General features: G+C 48.8%; 1 protein-coding gene across 3 annotated transcripts in view; it reads left to right on the top strand.

The window, feature by feature from the left end:
• Positions 1-19,681, top strand: part of FAM168A (family with sequence similarity 168 member A) — a 187,295-nt gene that overhangs the window by 114,611 nt on the left and 53,003 nt on the right. For 2 of the 3 annotated variants that reach the window (XM_040339794.1, XM_040339795.1), the window contains exon 4: positions 10,824-10,967. The exons of the other annotated variant lie outside the window; for it this stretch is intronic. In XM_040339794.1, the coding sequence (XP_040195728.1) occupies positions 10,824-10,967 (144 nt within the window). The remainder of the gene's footprint in view (positions 1-10,823; positions 10,968-19,681) is intronic. 3 annotated transcript variants of the gene reach the window in all.

The following is a 19,681-nucleotide window of genomic DNA, read 5'->3' as shown; positions in this document are numbered from 1 at the left end:
AGGCCGCGGCTTCGGCCTAGCTCCGGAGCCGTGGCAATCCGCGGATCACAGTGTGTTCCGATCCGAAGGGGGTGATCCGTTGCACCCCTACAGTTTTTTATTTCTGAAAAATAGTTTTATGTATTTATTTTTATAATTTTACTTCATCAACTCAGACTATTGTGTTCTGATCATCACATAGAATTCAGATTAAAAAAAAAACATTGAACTAAACGCCGTAATGTAACAAAATAGGTAAAAAGGCCAGGGCCAGGTGAATACTTTTGCAAGGCGCATTTGTGTAAATTTGGCTCCAGCAGGCAACATGGCCGCCGCCGGTGTTCTTGGATAACGCTGCAGTCACAGGGAAGCTTCAGTTGCTGTCTGGAGGAGAACGTTACCTTGACTTTCTTGTCTGAGATGTCGTTAGTATTCCCTGGCACAAGAGCAGAAATGTTGTCCTCGTCTCGGGGGCACTTGATCGAGTGCCAGGACTGGTGTTTTTCTTCTTTTTTTTTTATTGTGTTCCCGTAGATGTGTCTCTATAAATAAGACTCGTAAAAATAGTTTATTGCAGCTGCAGGAGAATTCCTGGCCCTGCTGCTGATTGATTGGCGCGGGTTTGTTTCTGAAATCTGAGTTGTATGTCGGCTTCCTTGTTTTTGTAAAGAATGTCGGCAAAATGCCCTATACGTGTACTGGAGGTGTGTGATGCCCTTTGTTTCCTCTTTTTGGGTGTATATCAATGTTTGACAAATTTGCTTGGAATCTAGGAGCCAGCTAAAAAAGTTAGGAGCCAGAAAACGCACCCTGTCCCGACGAGCTTGCGCGCAGAAGCGAACACATACGTGAGCAGCGCCCGCATATGTAAACGGTGTTCAAACCACACATGTGAGGTATCGCCGCGATTGGTTGAGCGAGAGCAATAATTCTAGCCCTAGACCTCCTCTGTAACTCAAAACATGCAACCTGTAGAATTTTTTTAAACGTCGCCTATGAAGATTTTAAAGGGTAAAAGTTTGTCGGCATTCCACGAGCGCACACACAATTTTGAAGCGTGACATGTTGGGTATCAATTTACTCGGCGTAACATCATCTTTCATAATATTAAAAAAAAATGGGGATAACTTTACTGTTGTCTTATTTTTTAATTAAAAAAAGTGTAATTTTTTCCCAGAAAAGTGCGCTTGTAAGACCGCTGCGCAAATACGGCGTGACAGAAAGTATTGCAATGATCGCCATTTTATTCTCTAGGGTGTTAGGATAAAAAATATATATAATGTTTGGGGGTTCTAATTAGAGGGAAGACGATGGCAGTGAAAAATAGTGAAAAATTACATTAGAATTGCTGTTTAACTTGTAATGCTTAACTTGTAATACCAACAGCCACCACCAGATGGCGCCAGCTCACACATCTGGTGGTAATAACTTGTAATACCAACGGCTCACCACCAGATGGTTGGCCACCTTCCAAGCCAAGTCGCCAGGACACCATTTATAGTCGCCATGGCGAACTGGCGCCCGGGATTTGTCGAGCCCTGGTGTATGTTGTGTGCATCCCTTCCCCACCGATAGAGTGGGAAAGGGTTCGAAATCATGTTGGATTTTTACGATTAACCTGAGATTTGCTCTCACTTCCTGTCCTGGTGGGGACTGTTTCACCAGACGGGGGGTATAGAAAAGTCTCCAATAGTAACACACAAGTAACCATGCTTTTTTTTTAGTTGAGTAAGGGAAGTAGAACCCCAGGAATTATTAAGTCCTTATGTGGGGTCTGGAATTTGGAGGCTCCGAGCAGTGGCGTATCTAGGTTATGGCAGCCATGGCAAGTGCCATGGGCGCCATATGAAGGGGGCGCTGATGAGTGGCTGGGCTGCAAGGTACTTACCAGGGTCTGAGGGTCTCTTCTTCCCTCCTCTTGAGCATAGGTAGCATCTCCTTTTCAGCACCTTTGCTGATGGACAATGGCAGCGCTATCCCTGCTGCGTTCAGCCACAGCCCCCCCTGTTCTCCCAGGCTCTCCCATTCCATCTGGTCGGATTGGCAGCACACAAAGAAGGAGGAACATCAGTTTCTCCCTCTCCTCTGTGAAAACTGAGGCCTTAAGTGATGAATTTTTAAGGTTCTGCATTTACCTGGCCTTGGAGGGCAGAGGAGGGATCAGGGGTCTAATAAACCCCAGATTTCTCCATAAAGAAGATATGTCACTACCCAAGGTATCACAAGGGATGATAAATATTAGGGTTGTCCCGATACCGAGCATTTGCCTGAGTACTTCTACTCTGGGCAAATGCTCCAATGCTTCACGCGATACCTGGACAGTCAGGGTGATCAGTGCGGTGGGGGAGTTACAAGCACCAATCACCGCCGACTGTCCTTGTATCCTCCTCCATGCCCCCTCCATTCTGCTGCTGTCCCCCTCCGTGCTGCCATCTTTTTCCATGCTGCCGCCGTGTCCCCCCTCCTTGCTGCCGCCGTCATGCCCCCCTCCTTGCTGCCACCGTCATGCCCCCCTCCTTGCTGCCGCCGTCATGCCCCCCTCCTTGCTGCCGCCGTCATGCCCCCCTCCATCCTGCTGCCATGTCCCCCCATGTTGCCGCCGTGTCAGCCCCCTATGCTGCCGTCGTGTCAGCCCCCTATGCTGCCGTCGTGTCAGCCCCCCGTGCTGCCGCCGAGAGCGGCGGTAGGAGCCGGTAAACCCAGCTCCTACCTTTTCCGAATGTACAGAGTCGGTGATCACTGACTCTGTACATTCACATAACTGAAACATTGTAACCTCCTGTGTCACACTGACACTGTACATTTCCCCCCACTCCCCTTAAAAAAAAAATAAAGCTTTGTAAAAAAATAAATTAAAAATAAATAAACAAAATTGTAAAAAAAAAAAAAAATACTGACACATGTGCCACTGTCACATGAGATTTAAAAAAAGTATCGGTAATCTGTATCGGGAGTACTTGATAAAAAGTATCGGTACTTGTACTCGGTCCTAAAAAAGTGGCATCGGGACAACCCTAATAAATATGCACGGAGGGGGGCATGGGGGAGAGAGGGGGACAGATGCACGGAGGGGGACATGGAGGAGAGAGGGGGACAGATGCACGGAGGGGGATATGGAGGAGAGAGGGGGGACATGAGGGAGAGAGGGGGACAGATGCACGGAGGGGGATATGGAGGAGAGAGGGGGACAGATGCACGGAGGGGGATATGGAGGAGAGAGGGGGACATGGGGGAGAGAGGGGGACAGATCCACGGAGGGGGACATGGAGGAGAGAGGGGGACAGATGCACGGAAGCGGACATGGAGGAGAGGGGGACAGATGCACGGAAGCGGACATGGAGGAGAGAGGGGGACAGATGCACGGAAGGGGACATGGAGGAGAGAGGGGGACAGATGCACGGAGGGGGACATGGGGGAGAGAGGGGGACAGATCCACGGAGGGGGACATGGAGGAGAGAGGGGGACAGATGCACGGAGGGGGACATGGAGGAGAGAGGGGGACAGATGCACGGAGGGGGACATGGAGGAGAGAGGGGGACAGATGCACGGAGGGGGACATGGAGGAGAGAGGGGGACAGATGCACGGAAGGGGACATGGAGGAGAGAGGGGGACAGATGCACGGAAGGGGACATGGAGGAGAGAGGGGGACAGATGCACGGAGGGGGACATGGAGGAGAGAGGGGGACAGATGCACGGAGGGGGACATGGAGGAGAGAGGGGGACAGATGCACGGAGGGGGACATGGAGGAGAGAGGGGGACAGATGCACGGAAGGGGACATGGAGGAGAGAGGGGGACAGATGCACGGAGGGGGACATGGAGGAGAGAGGGGGACAGATGCACGGAGGGGGATATGGAGGAGAGAGGGGGACATGGGGGAGAGAGGGGGACAGATCCACGGAGGGGGACATGGAGGAGAGAGGGGGACAGATGCACGGAAGCGGACATGGAGGAGAGAGGGGGACAGATGCACGGAAGCGGACATGGAGGAGAGAGGGGGACAGATGCACGGAAGGGGACATGGAGGAGAGAGGGGGACAGATGCACGGAGGGGGACATGGGGGAGAGAGGGGGACAGATCCACGGAGGGGGACATGGAGGAGAGAGGGGGACAGATGCACGGAGGGGGACATGGAGGAGAGAGGGGGACAGATGCACGGAGGGGGACATGGAGGAGAGAGGGGGACAGATGCACGGAGGGGGACATGGAGGAGAGAGGGGGACAGATGCACGGAAGGGGACATGGAGGAGAGAGGGGGACAGATGCACGGAAGGGGACATGGAGGAGAGAGGGGGACAGATGCACGGAGGGGGACATGGAGGAGAGAGGGGGACAGATGCACGGAGGGGGACATGGAGGAGAGAGGGGGACAGATGCACGGAGGGGGACATGGAGGAGAGAGGGGGACAGATGCACGGAAGGGGACATGGAGGAGAGAGGGGGACAGATGCACGGAAGGGGACATGGAGGAGAGAGGGGGACAGATGCACGGAGGGGGACATGGGGGAGAGAGGGGGACAGATCCACGGAGGGGGACATGGAGGAGAGAGGGGGACAGATGCACGGAGGGGGACATGGAGGAGAGAGGGGGACAGATGCACGGAGGGGGACATGGAGGAGAGAGGGGGACAGATGCACGGAACAGCATGAAGGGGGACAGATGCACAAGGGGGACACAGAGAAACATGGAGGGGGAAACGAAGCACCATGGAGGGGGACACGGAGCACCATGGAGGGGGATATGGAGGAGAGAGGGGGACAGATCCACGGAGGGGGACATGGAGGAGAGAGGGGGACAGATGCACGGAATGGGGACACGGAGCAGAGAGGGGAACAGATGCACGGAGCAGCATGGAGCACGGAGCACCATGGAGGGGGACACGGAGCAGAGAGGGGAACAGATGCACGGAGCACCATGGAGGGGGACAGATGCACGGAGGGGGACACGGAGCACCATGGAGGGGGACAGATGCACAGAGGTGGACACGGAGGAGAGAGGGGGACAGATGCATGGAGAAGGACGGATGAGGACTGGAGGAGGATAGGGGACAGTCAGGGGTGATAGTGTGTGGGAGAGAAGCACCGATCACCGCAGCGGCGGGGGGTTTGAGAGAGAGGACCGGCTGTGGCTGTCAGACTTTTAAATCTATACAGGGTGATCAGTGCTTGTAACTCCCCCACAGCAATGATCACCCCTGACTACCCTGATATCGGGTGTATCTGAGCATTTGCCCCGAGTACAAGAACTCGGGCAAATGCTTGGTATCGGTACCGATACTAGTATCGGCATCGGGACAACCCTAGTTTTAACCCTTTCTCGGTCGGTAGTGGGGGAATAGCGCCGCGAAATTGACGGTAAAGCACCGCTTAAAATAGCAGCACTTTACCACCGAGGCACCCACCGCCCCGTGTGAAAGGGGCCTAATTTCCTCCCCCCCAGTGCTTTCTATTGCCTATAAACAAAAATGCTCGAAGCTGCAAAATGCTTGTAATACACTTCCAAAAATGATCAAAAAGAACTGAAAGTCACTCTGCTCAGGTGTGAACGGAGCCTTAGCGCAGGTTGGGGACTTTGAACCCTGTTGTGGGACGGTGAGCCAAGTCTTTTGTTGTACCAGAGTTTGTAAACTATTTTGTTTGTTTGCTGAAGATGTTTTGTTTGCACTTTTTGGAGAATAATAAACTTTTTTTTTTATTTATTTTTTATTACGAAGAAAGCCATGTAATTCTGGCCCCCTAAAATGTCACACTATGTCAGTGGTCTCCAAACTGCGTCCCAGGGGCCGGATGTGGCCCCTTGCTTGATTTTATCTGGCCCTTGGGGTGCTTTTTTATTCATTGGCACCAATGATGGGTCAGAATTCCTCCCAATGACACCAATGATGGGTCAGAATTCCTCCCAATGACACCAATGATGGGGTAGAATTCCTCCCAATGATGGGTCAGAATTCCTCCCAATGATGGATCAGAATTCCTCCCAATGATGGGTCAGAATTCCTCCCAATGATGGGTCAGAATTCCTCCCAATGATGGGTCAGAATTCCTCCCAATGATGGGTCAGAATTCCTCCCAATGATGGGTCAGAATTCCTCCCAATGATGGGTCAGAATTCCTCCCAATGATGGGTCAGAATTCCTCCCAATGATGGGTCAGAATTCCTCCCAGTGATGGGTCAGAATTCCTCCCAATGATGGGTCAGAATTCCTCCCAGTGATGGGTCAGAATTCCTCCCAGTGATGGGGCAGAATTCCTCCCAATGATGGGGCAGAATTCCTCCCAGTGATGGGTCAGAATTCCTCCCAGTGATGGGTCAGAATTCCTCCCAATGATGGGTCAGAATTCCTCCCAGTGATGGGGCAGAATTCCTCCCAGTGATGGGTCAGAATTCCTCCCAGTGATGGGTCAGAATTCCTCCCAGTGATGGGGCAGAATGCCTCCCAATGATGGGTCAGAATTCCTCCCAGTGATGGGGCAGAATGCCTCCCAATGATGGGGCAGAATGCCTCCCAATGATGGGGCAGAATGCCTCCCAATGATGGGGCAGAATGCCAATGACACCAATGATGGGGCAGAATGCCTCCCAATGATGGGGCAGAATGCCTCCCAATGATGGGGCAGAATGCCAATGACACCAATGATGGGGCAGAATGCCTCCCAATGATGGGGCAGAATGCCAATGACACCAACGATGGGGGATTTTGTACTCCTGATGGCCACAGTTCGGCCCCCTGAAAGTCTGAAGGACAGTAATCCGGCCCTTTGTTTATAAAGTTTGGAGACCCCTGCACTATGTGCTAGGCACACAGGCATAAACGTTGCGTCACTTCTGTGCATCCCAAAGTCAAATGTTAACATTTGAACCACTGGCATGGCAAGCCTACAAAGTCTCTGTGGGTAAAATGTGTCGAGTCGTTGACATGCATGCTGTGAGGAACATTACTCTCCTTCGCTGAAATCTGGCCATACACCGAGCACATTTCTGCCAGTTGGTCAGGAACCGTCCAAGATGTAGTTTGTTGGTGGCCCTGTTGGCACCGTCCTGCCCCAACACCCTTTGATTAGGTGGAATATTGTCTGATGAACAGCAATTGTCAAATACAAGGGCCCAGATTCACAGAGAGCAGGGCGCACATTATGCCGCCGTAGAGCAAGCACTGTACGCTACGCCAACGCAGCGCAGAGAGGCAAGCATTGCATTCAGCAAGCCAGTGCTCCCAACGCTGCGCCAGCGTGGCGTGGGTTTCGAAGGCGCACGTCGGCGTAGGTGGAAGTGGGCGTGACCCCATGCAAATGATGGGCCGAGCGCCAGACAGGTATGTATCATGAACTGCGCATGCGCCGTGACGTGGATGCACAGCACCCCATGCGCCTGCTCACAACCACGTCGGCAAAACTGCCTAAGCTACGTCGGATCACTGCGTACGCCGTGAACATAACATACGCCCAGCCAGACACACGTCCAACGCACAATACGCCGGCTTGTGTTCCCTGGTGCAGACCTGTGCATGTCTGTTGCCGGGTTGCACCTCCTTTATGGGGAATAACTTTACGCCGGACGTACAACTTACGCGCATCTCGCGTAGCATGTGCCGGGCACACGCACGTTTGTGAATCGCAGTATTTCCCTCATTAGCATGTTTGAATGGCTAATCAATGGGAGCAGCACCATGCGCCCAGCCTAAATGTGCGCCCACCCTACGCCGGCGTGTGCAAGCTACGTCGACGGGGTGTAGCCTGTTTTTAGGCGCATATTAGTTTGTGGGTCTGGCGCACATTTGCACTTACGTTGGCGCAACGTGCTAAACGTCGGCATAAGTGCTTTGTGAATCTGGGCCAAGATGTATGGCCAACTTGGGTTTTACTACGTCTTTTATGATACCTGCCAGTTGGAGTTTTACAGCCAAGTGTATTTACAGTTTATATCCACTGACTCCTCAGTATCAATCTAGACATTTGGATAAATTTACGGCTTCTGGGTATCCTAATAAGGAAAAGTCCATAACATACCTACCTTATTATGTGCAATTTAATTGGGTGACCAAAGCTAGAGGATCGTTTTATATGCTTTGTAAACATAGTAACTTAGGCGTAGATTTATTATCCCTTCGCAGCTGCCTATACTTTTAGTTACACCTCCTCCTTCATGTGATAAAGGAATATATTTATCTTTGTAGCAGAATTTCCCAATGCTATAAAGAAATGCCCAGACCCTCAGTATTTGGGCTTCATGCCCGGAGGAGTCGGGTAAAACGGACAATTGTGAGATCTTTAGAAGGAACCATTTAAAATTCAGGCAAATAATTTGAGTGGTCGGAAGGGAGAACATTCACCCTTATTGAATAGCCCATGGTCCCCCTCCCCCCCCGGATAGTATTGATGGTGTTAAGCGCCTCTATATTCCTCATTATGAGATTCTCGCACAGTTCCTGGCTGCCAGTCAATTCATCTAGACACAGAGCTAGACTAGAATGTTAATGTCTCTGCAGCCAGGAATGTTTTATTAGATCCCCGGGTCCCGGCTCCTAGCACAGGAAGAAAATATTGCCTCACTGACTTTGCCTGACAACCCTCCATATAAATGAGGCTTGAAAGACTTCTCCATGGTGCTGCTTTCCTGCTGTTCTGCCTCTTCATGCCGTTCCTCATCTCCTTCTACTCATCACTTCTCCATCTTTTCCAATATACAGCCTCATTTCCTTTTCCCCCGATAAATATACTTTTTCTGTCTTTTATTTGTATCTTCCCCTATCCTATGTTCTTTTTTTTCCCCCATCCTTTTCCCTCTTCCTTCTTCTTTCCTTTTGCCTTTTCCGTCCCCCCCCCCCAATCCCTTACTTTCTCTTCTTTCCTTTCCTTGCCTTTCTTTTTTCTTTCTTTTCTTTTTCTTTTCCTACTATCTTTCATTTCCTTTCTATTCCCTTCTCCCTTTTTCCTTTCCTGTTACATTACCCTTTTCCTTTCTTTTTGCTTTCCTTTTCCTTTTTCCTTTCTTTTTGTGTTTCCTTTCCTTTGCCCACCTCTATTTCTCTTCCTTTTCCTCTTAATTTTTCTGTTTTCTCCCTTTCCTTTTCCCTCTCCCTTCCCTCCTCATCGTTACCCTTTTAATGATGTTCTTTGTTTTTTCCATCCTCCTTCTTTCCATCTAGCTTTCCTTTGGCTTTTCCTTATTTTTTTTTAAACTCTTTATCCCTTCCCGTCTCTTCTTTCCTTCCCTTACCTTTCATTGTTTTCTCTCTCTCGGCCTCTCTCTCTCTCTCTCTCTCTCTCTCTCTCTCTCTCTCTCTCTCTCTCTCTCTCTCTCTCTCTCGGCCTCTCTCTCTCCCTCTCTCTCTCTCTCTCTCTCTCTCTCTCTCTCTCTCTCTCTCTCTCTCTCTCTCTCTCTCTCTCTCTCTCGGCCTCTCTCTCTCTCTCGGCCTCTCTCTCTCTCTCTCTCTCTCTCTCTCTCTCTCTCTCTCTCTCGGCCTCTTTCTCTCTCTCTCGTTCTCGGCCTCTTTCTCTCTCTCTCTCGGCCTCTTTCTCTCTCTCTCGTTCTCGGCCTCTTTCTCTCTCTCTCGTTCTCGGCCTATTTCTCTCTCTCTCTCGTTCTCGGCCTATTTCTCTCTCGTTCTCGGCCTCTCTCTCTCTCTCGTTCTCGGCCTCTCTCTCTCTTGTTCTCGGCCCCTCTCTCTCTCGTTCTCGGCCCCTCTCTCTCTCTCGTTCTCGGCCCCTCTCTCTCTCTCGTTCTCGGCCCCTCTCTCTCTCTCGTTCTCGGCCCCTCTCTCTCTCTCTCGTTCTCGGCCCCTCTCTCTCTCTCTCGTTCTCGGCCCCTCTCTCTCTCTCTCGTTCTCGGCCCCTCTCTCTCTCTCTCGTTCTCGGCCCCTCTCTCTCGTTCTCGGCCCCTCTCTCTCTCTCGTTCTCGGCCCCTCTCTCTCTCTCGTTCTCGGCCCCTCTCTCTCTCTCGTTCTCGGCCCCTCTCTCTCTCTCTCGTTCTCGGCCCCTCTCTCTCTCTCGTTCTCGGCCCCTCTCTCTCTCTCGTTCTCGGCCCCTCTCTCTCTCTCGTTCTCGGCCCCTCTCTCTCTCTCGTTCTCGGCCCCTCTCTCTCTCTCGTTCTCGGCCCCTCTCTCTCTCTCTCGTTCTCGGCCCCTCTCTCTCTCGTTCTCGGCCCCTCTCTCTCTCTCGTTCTCGGCCCCTCTCTCTCTCTCGTTCTCGGCCCCTCTCTCTCTCTCTCGTTCTCGGCCCCTCTCTCTCTCTCTCGTTCTCGGCCCCTCTCTCTCTCTCTCTCTCTCTCTCGTTCTCGGCCTCTCTCTCGTTCGTTCTTGGCCTCTCTCTCTCGTTCGTTCTCGGCCTCTCTCTCTCTCTCTCTCGTTCGTTCTCGGCCTCTCTCTCTCTCTCTCTCTCTCTCTCTCTCTCTCTCTCGTTCGTTCTCGGCCTCTCTCTCTCTCTCTCTTGTTCGTTCTCGGCCTCTCTCTCTCTCTCTCTCTCGTTCGTTCTCGGCCTCTCTCTCTCTCTCTCGTTCGTTCTCGGCCTCGCTCTCTCGTTTGTTCTTGACCTCGCTCTCTCGTTCTCGGCCTCGCTCTCTCGTTCTCGGCCTCGCTCTCTCGTTCTCGGCCTCGCTCTCTCGTTCTCGGCCTCGCTCTCTCGTTCTCGGCCTCGCTCTCTCGTTCATGGCCTCTCTCTCTCGTTCTCGGCCTCTATCTCGTTCTCTGCCTCTCTCTCTCTCTCGTTACTTTACCTTATTCGATTTGCTTTTCTTTCTTTCTCTTCCTTTTCCTCTTTTCTTCTCTCCCCCTTTCCCCTTTCATTTTCCCTTTCCCTTCCCCCTACCCTCCTCATCTTACCTTCTCTTCTATTCTTTTTAACACAGGACCAACCAGCAACTTTCCTTATTTTCTGCTGTTACCCACTAACAGTTTTTGGACAGAACATGGGAAACGCACACCTGCTAATGACCCGGCAAGAGATCTAATCCAATTTGCAGGAGCCAACAACAACCTTTTTTTACACGCACGTGAGACTAGTTACTATTTCTCTCAGCCAAGAGTCAATTAGAAGTTTGTTTGTTCCCATTAGATAAAAATAAAATCATTTCTGTCCTTGTCCCTCCCAATTTTGGGTCGAACCTGATTGTCGATCCGTCGCCTTCAGCTGATAATTCAACAGACATTCTGAAAACAACACGTTTTTGAATGAAATGTTCCAGGTGTGAGACCCAGCAGGTAAAATAGCGAGATCGACCAATCCTAATCCATCTCTCCTAAGACCAGCAATCCGAGGCAGCAGTGATCTCGCGCTGAGGATATACAGCGGTAGGCACAGGGGGGCACAGGGGTGCCTAGGCACACTCACATACCAGGAAGTGCACTGCTAATTTTCTGTAGGATTTCAATAAAAATGATAGATTTTTGTCAGTGTATTGCTTATGGAAAAAAAAAACCCTTTCTGAATGTTTCCTAAAACATCACAAATGCTCTTTATTTAGTTTTTTTACGTTTAGGTCCACTTTTAGGTGATAGGCACTGTGACGGTAGTAGAATGATATCCCCGTCAAGCATTCCCTTCTTCCCATAAAGAAAATCACCCAATATTCCACAAGTAGGAATCCCGGGAATCACCCAATAATCCACACATGAGCCCAAAGCTTAATGCTGGAACAAGAGACACTTTAATGGCAGCATTCAGCTAGTTATATAGTTTACAAGCTAATCATCAATCAAAGAACAATGAAATCTCCACCCCCTTTCCACACACTGGGGGCTCCCATACAGATTATAGGTAGACACTTTGGAGCCGACCCTGTAGACACATTTCTTAAGGGTAAACACAGGTCTTCTTCACACACACAATAGATCAATTACCCTTTAAAATAGAGAGCTGGCTGGGGATGGGACATTAACATTTCAACAGTCTGTTATGCAGAGGAATGAGTCACACATGAAATCACCTTTTACCTCTTACACACACAGCATTAAACTAGCAGGGAGAGAATTACTGAAGCATATAGGCAAGTGCATACAAGTCCTTCACAGGCACAACCTTTTTTTTTTTTTTTTTTTTTTTTTTTTTTTAAGGGGGTCAGTCCTCAATCCTCCGACTGATACTTCTAATCTGTACAGGCAGAGGCGGCTCTTTAAAAGGGTCAAATTAGGCGGTCGCCTAAGGCCTCGCACTCGCAGGGGCCTCGTGGCCTCCTAATTTGCCTCTGCTTAATCACTGTGTGCTAGATCCGTGCAACTTTCTTCCGCCATTTTCATTTGCTTGAATTAATTTTTTTTACCCATTATGGGCATGAGTGGGGCCCCGTGTCTAAGTTTTGCTTAAGTCCTCACAAAGCCTAGAGCCGCCACTTGTGTACAGGATTGTTTTTTTGTAGCCTACTTTTTGAGTATTTTAGTTTTATTCATGAAATTTTAGATGTATGTCTGTCTATTTTTTTTATATATGTAATAAAATTTGTGGTTGTAAGGCCTTAAGGTTTTTCACCTTCATGCATTGTATGCAAAAATGGGAAAAACCTTCTGTGTTGTTCCCCCCCCCCCTTCTTACCCGAGCCCAATCTGATCCAGCGATGTGCACAAGTGCAGCGGCTCCAGCTGCTGTCGCTCTCCACATTGGACAGGTTGATAGCCGTTTGGCTCCCGCTGCTGTCAGTCAGATGCTGTGACATAGGAGCGGGGAGCAGGGCCCTGCTGTCTGTGTCAATGGACGCACCAGCGGGACTAGGAAGCGAGCCCACGCAGGTGCCCCAATGGAAAGCACCCAATTAAGAGGAGGGGCCTGGAGCGCCATCGGGGGGGACCTCAGAAGAAGAGGATCGGGGCTTCTCTGTGCAAAACCATTGCACAGAGCAGGTAAGTATAGGCATGTTTGATATATATATATTTTTTTTATATATATAATTTTTTTATTCTAACGTTTATAGCCAGTTTAATTTTTTAGAAATTTTTTTTGTATTGTTACTTTTTATTAGGGGATTTCTCATTCATTTTAAAACTGAACTTCACTCAGAAAGTGAAATTTTGCGGTTTAGTTTTCCTCCACCTACCCCGTGCTAATTTTAATGGGTACCCGCTCCCCCTTCCACAATCCTCTCGTAAGGAGGACGTCCTTTTCCCTGCCCCCCCCCGGCTGTAGCCTCCTGGGAAATGTCCCAGGAGGCTACAGGACCATTGACAAAGCACCATGTGAGCTGGCGCACGAATAGTGGGCAGCCAACTGTGGTTCCTCAAGAAGCCGCCTCCCATATCCAAGATAGTGGCGCCGGTCACCCCGGATTCAACAAAATATGATCACCAGTCCTGCAAGTCCGAAGCAAGGTGAACCTGAACAAGCCTACATGGGCCTGCTGGCTTGACCAGTTTGGTGGGACTTTGCGGAGGTGGACTTGAACTCTCCTCCATCAAAGGTTGTGGATCTGGAGTTGGTTCCTCGTGCAATGGGGGATCTTCTTCTGCCTCTCCAGATCCTTTGCCCCTTCGGAAGCCACAATGGTGTGCCACAGCTGCCCAGCTTTCAGCAGATGCCAAAGTGGCCTCAAGTCCTGAACTTTCCAAAACCAGTGGTGTCGGGGACCTGCCGCAGCAGTAAGAAGAACCGGCTGCAGGAAGACCGCGCTGGACCCCAGTCACTGGTAAGTACCTGATTTTTAAGGCTCCATGCACACTGAAGCTGATAAAAGCTATAAAAAAAACGCCAGTAGCTTTGCAGGGAGCCTTTCAACGTTTTTTGGCGTTTTTGCAATAGCTTTAATCAGCTTTTTTTTTTCAATGGATTAAAAAAATGCAAAAAAAACACTGGCACCTGCTTTTTTAAGCGTTTTCAGCGTTAAGCGTTTTCCAGCGGTTTTGATCGTTTTTAAGCGTTTTTCAGCGTTTTGCGTTTTTCAGCGTTTTGCGTTTTTCAGCGTTTTGCGTTTTTCAGCGTTTTGCGTTTTTCAGCGTTTTGCATTTTTCAGCGTTTTCCCCCGCCAAAAAACGTCACTTTGAACGCAAATTTCGGGCGTTCAGAAAAAAGCCAATAAACTCCAAAGCTCCAAAACGCCCAGGTGTGCATGGGCACATAGGCTAACATAGAGTTCAGTTTATGGGCTTTAAAAAAAAAAAAGCCAAAACGCCAATAAACTGCAGTTTATCAGCTTCAGTGTGCATGGAGCCTAAAAGTCAGCAGCTACAGTATTTGTAAAAAGAAACTTTAGCCACTTGGGGACCGCCGCACGAACCGCTAGCTTCTGCCATAACGGAGATATGCTATGGCAGCAGCTAGCTGCCATAACCCAGGTATCCTCATCTTCAGCCGGCGCTCCGGTTTCCGATAATGGTGGTCTCTGCGGCAGATTCGCTGCAAGATCGGCGTTATCGGCGGCGGGAAAGGTCCCCCCCTGCTGCTCTCCCGCGCCCTCCGCCACTTACCATCGGCAACGGTGGAGGCGATCGGGTCCTTCCTGTGGCTGGGTATGGAGATGAGTGAGGGGAAGATGGCCCCCACCTGTCTCCGTACCGTAGCAGGGCGGAAGCGACGTCAAAACGTCACTTCCGCCCATAGCTCTTAAACACTTCCGGACCGCCGCATGTACATTTACGTCGGCAGAATGCCACGGACAAGGCACATTGGCGTACCTGAACGTCCCTGCCTAGACGTGGGTCGGGGGTCCCCCCCGTACATGCGGCGGTTCCCGTGGCTTCATGAGCGATCCGGGACGAGGGCGTGGCTATTCGTTTCAAGCCGCCCCCTCGCGATCGCTCCCCGGAGCTGAAGAACGGGGAGAGCCGTATGTAAACACAGCTTCCCCGTGCTTCACTGTGGTGGCTGCATTGATCGTGTGATCCCTTTTATAGGGAGACTCGATCGATGACGTCACACCTACAGCCACACCCCCCTACAGTTGTAAACACACACTAGGTGAACCCTAACTCCTACAGCGCCCCCTGTGGTTAGCTCCCAAACTGCAAATGTCATTTTCACAATAAACAATGCAATTTAAATGCATTCTTTGCTGTGAAAATGGTCCCAAAAATGTGTCAAAATTGTCCGAAGTGTCCGCCATAATGTCGCAGTCACGAAAAAAATCGCTGATCGCCGCCATTAGTAGTAAAAAATAGATAAATAATAAAACTATCCCCTATTTTGTAAACGCTATAAATTTTGCGCAAACCAATCGATAAACACTTATTGAGATTTTTTTTTTTACCAAAAATAGGTAGAAGAATACGTATCGGCCTAAACTGAGGAAAAAAAATTATATGTTTTTGGGGGATATTTATTATAGCAAAAAGTAAAAAATATCGATTTTTTTTCAAAATTGTCGCTCTTTTTTTGTTTAAAGCGCAAAAAATAAAAACCGCAGAGGTGATCAAATACCACCAAAAGAAAGCTCTATTTGTGGGGAAAAAAGGACGCCAATTTTGTTTGGGAGCCACGTCGCACGACCGCGCAATTGTCTGTTAAAGCGACGCAGTGCCGAATTGTAAAAACCCCTTGGGTCATTTAGCAGCATATTGGTCCGGTCCTTAAGTGGTTAAAGGGCCATTTTTTTTTTTCCAAATGACAAAAATTGAACATTTTTATTGCATATTTGTGTAAAAATTATATATGAAGTCTTTTTGACCCCCAGATCTCATATATAAGAGGACCTGTCATGCTTTTTTTCTATTACAAGAGATGTTTACATCCCTTGTAATAGGAATAAAAGTGACACAAATACATTTTTTTTTGTGTAAAAGATGTAAAGGTAAAATAAATAAGTAAAAAAAAAAAAAAAAAAATGTTAAATGCACCCCGTCCCTCCAAGCTCGCGGGCAGAAGCGAACGCATACGTGACCAACGCCCCGCATATGAAAACGGCGTTCAAACCACACATGTGAGGTATCGCCGCGATCGTTAGGTAATTGTAGCCCTAGACCTCCTCTGTAACTCAAAGCATTCAACCGGAAGAATTTTTTAAACTTCGGCTTTGGAGATTTGAAGGGTAAAAGTTTGTCGGCATTCCACGAGCGGTCGCAATTTTGAAGCGTGACATGTTGGGTATCAATTTACTCGGCGTAACATTATCTTTCACAATATAGAAAAAATATTGGGCTAACTTTACTGTTGTCTTATTTTTTTTTTATTAAAAAAAAAAGTGTATTTCTCTTCCGTTCATGGACGGACATAGCATCCTTTGACAGTAGGGTTATATACGCTTCCTACTGTCAAAGGATGCTGTATCCGTCCATGAACTCAGAGAAATGGATTTTACGGTGAGTACAAAAATCCTATTTTTTTTCTCAAAAAAGTGAGCTTATAAGGCTGTGCGAATACGGCATGACAGAAAGTATTGCAACAACCGCCATTTTATTCTCTAGGGCAGGGATATGCAATTAGCGGACCTCCAGATGTTGCAAAACTACAAGTCCCATCATGCCTCTGTCTCTGGGTGTCATGCTTGTGGCTGTCAGAGTCTTGCTATGCCTCATGGGACTTGTAGTTCTGCAACAGCTGGAGGTCCGCTAATTGAATATCCCTGCTCTAGGGTGTTAGAAAAAAAATGTATAATGTTTGAGGGTTCTAAGTAATTTCCTAGCAAAGAAAACGTGTTTTTAACAACAAATCTCAGAAAGAGACTCGGTCCTTAACCACTTAAGGACCGCCTCCTGCACATATACGTCGGCAGAATGGCATGGCTGGGCACGTACAGGTACGTCCTCTTTAAGTATCCAGCCGTGGGTCGCGGGCGCGCGCCCGCGACCGAAGCTCCGTGACCGCAGGACCCGATCGCTGCTGGAGTCCCTCGATCAGTCACAGGAGCTGAAGAACGGGGAGAGGTGAGTGTAAACACAGCTTCCCCGTTCTTCTCTGTGGCGGTGTCATCGATCGTGTGTTCCCTGATATAGGGAAGCACGATCAATGACGTCACACGCCCAGCCCCGCCCCCTCATAGAAACACATATGAGGTCACACTTAACCCCTTCAGCGCCCCCTAGTGGTTAACTCCCAAACTGCAATTGTCATTTTCACAGTAATCAGAGCATTTTTATAGCACTGGTCGCTGTGAAAATGACAATTGTCCCAAAAACGTGTCAAAATTGTCCGATGTGTCCGCCATAATGTCGCAGTCACGGAAAAAAAAACGCTGATCGCCGCCATTAGTAGTAAAAGAAGAATTATTAATAAAAAGCAATAAAACTACCCCCTATTTTGTAGACGCTATAAATTTTGCGCAAACCAACCGATAAACGCTTATTGCGATATTTTTTTTACCAAAAATAGGTAGAAGAATACGTATCGGCCTAAACTGAGGGAAAAAAAACGTTTTTTTATATATGTTTTTGGGGGGATATTTATTACAGCAAAAAGTAAAAAATATTGCCTTTTTTTCAAAATGGTCGCTATATTTTTGTTTATAGCGCAAAAAATAAAAACCGCAGAGGTGATCAAATACCACCAAAAGAAAGCTCTATTTGTGGGGAAAAAAGGACGTCAATTTTGTTTGGGAGCCGCGTCGCACGACCGCGCAATTGTCAGTTAAAGCGACGCAGTGCCGAATCGCAAAAACTGGCCGGGTCCTTTACCTGCATTTTGGTCCGGGTCTTAAGTGGTTAATGAAAGGATGCCAAAGCCATAACCATGGATCGTAAGGCATCTCCTCCCTTTTTAAAGACGTCGTCGCGCTTCTTTCACGAAAGTGTTCTACATCTGTGCCGCTACCTTTAACTGTCTCGTTCTGATGAATGTATAAAGCTCCAGATGTGCGGCAGTGCCGGTCCGGCGCTCTCTAATGGTTGAACAGATCCTTATTCAGTGTTTACTTTTCTGGGGTCTCTCTACAGGCTTAACATGGCGGCTGCGTTACGCGGGGGGGGAGGGGGGTTGCCTAATGTATTCCGTCACACATGTCGCGGTGCATGGCTCGCCGCGCCTGGAGGTGAAATGGGAAAAGATTTGTACATACTGGTGCAGAAAATCTCATTTATTTGTCAGTGATGTGTCGCTGAGCGTTCTAATATTAAACCTTGGTTTCCATGGCGACGGGATAATGCCGGTACCGTGCTCGCTTCCCGCTGTTATCAGTTCAGTCATTTCCGTGGAAACCCATTTCATACACCGGCTTTTACAGCGGCTGACACCTAGGCAGGCAGTTCTTGTTTGCTTCCTATAAACGTCACGCAATATTAATGCCGCGTACGCAAGGTCGGAATTTCTGATGGAAAAAGTCATTGGAATGGGGAAAGTCTCTAGCATTGGTGTCAGTGGAATGGGGAAAGCCCCTAGCATTGGTGTCAGTGGAATGGGGAAAGCCTCTAGCATTGGTGTCAGTGGAATGGGGAAAGCCTCTAGCATTGGTGTCAGTGGAATGGGGAAAGCCTCTAGCATTGGTGTCAGTGGAATGGGGAAAGCCTCTAGCATTGGTGTCAGTGGAATCGGGAAAGCCTCTAGCATTGGTGTTTAGTGGAATGGGGAAAGCCTCTAGCATTGTTGTTTAGTGGAATCGGGAAAGCCTCTAGCATTGGTGTCAGTGGAATGGGGAAAGCCTCTAGCATTGGTGTCAGTGGAATCGGGAAAGCCTCCAGCATGGGTGTCAGTGGAACGTGGAAAGCCCCTAGCATTGGTGTCAGTGGAATCGGGAAAGCCCCTAGCATTGGTGTCAGTGGAATCGGGAAAGCTCTTAGCATTGGTGTCAGTGAAATCGGGAAAGCCTCTAGCATTGGTGTCAGTGGAATGGGGAAAGCCTCTAGCATTGGTGTCAGTGGAATCGGGAAAGCTCTTAGCATTGGTGTCAGTGAAATCGGGAAAGCCTCTAGCATTGGTGTCAGTGGAATCGGGAAAGCTCTTAGCATTGGTGTCAGTGAAATCGGGAAAGCCCCTAGCATTGGTGTCAGTGGAATCGGGAAAGCTCTTAGCATTGGTGTCAGTGAAATCGGGAAAGCCCCTAGCATTGGTGTCAGTGGAATCGGGAAAGCTCTTAGCATTGGTGTCAGTGAAATCGGGAAAGCCTCTAGCATTGGTGTCAGTGGAATGGGGAAAGCCTCTAGCATTGGTATCAGTGGAATCGGGAAAGCCCCTAGCATTGGTGTCAGTGGTTAGTTACCTGGATTGTGTCTGGCACAGCTTCAGTCCCTTTTGGATGACATCTGGGCTGGAGCGCAGTCAATGGCCCAGGTGTAAGGACCTCTGCTCTGTTTGGGTAAGTAAATTTCTCCTCCGATGCTTCGAATGGACTGACCTGCTCCTGACTTCTGCATTTATTGGCCCGCCCTGTGCTCTGTCTTTTCCTGCTGTGTAGGCACACTATTTTTATTGATTTTGGAGTACTGTGAAATTATTGAGCATTTTATAGGCTTTTATGGTAAATTCATTAACATTATTGATTAATTGATTCTTCTTGTGGACCTTTAAAGACCAATATTCATGTTTTTTCAGAGCCTGCAGCCCCGCCTCCGCTTATTTCAGTCTTTCGCTGAACAAAACCGTAAAAAAAAAAATTACATTTTATAATTTACAAATAATTGTAACAGGAAGCACATCAGAAATGGAAGGAATGTTCCAACGCAGCCGCACGCAAACGCAGCTAATCGCAATGTACAGCTGCAAGTGAACGCGGTGCCAGGATTCTCTTCATTTCAGCCGCCCTTGTAAAAAGGGGCCTTTGAGGATTTGCATCATTTAATATACAGAACACGCCCACAACTTTGAAGATTTTTTATTTTTTGTTTTGTTATTTTATTGTGAAGCAAACAACAAATAGGACAA

The sequence above is a fragment of the Rana temporaria genome, chromosome 2 (assembly GCF_905171775.1).
Source record: "Rana temporaria chromosome 2, aRanTem1.1, whole genome shotgun sequence".
Lineage (NCBI taxonomy): Eukaryota > Metazoa > Chordata > Amphibia > Anura > Ranidae > Rana > Rana temporaria.
This window is presented reverse-complemented; position numbering and strand designations above follow the sequence as displayed.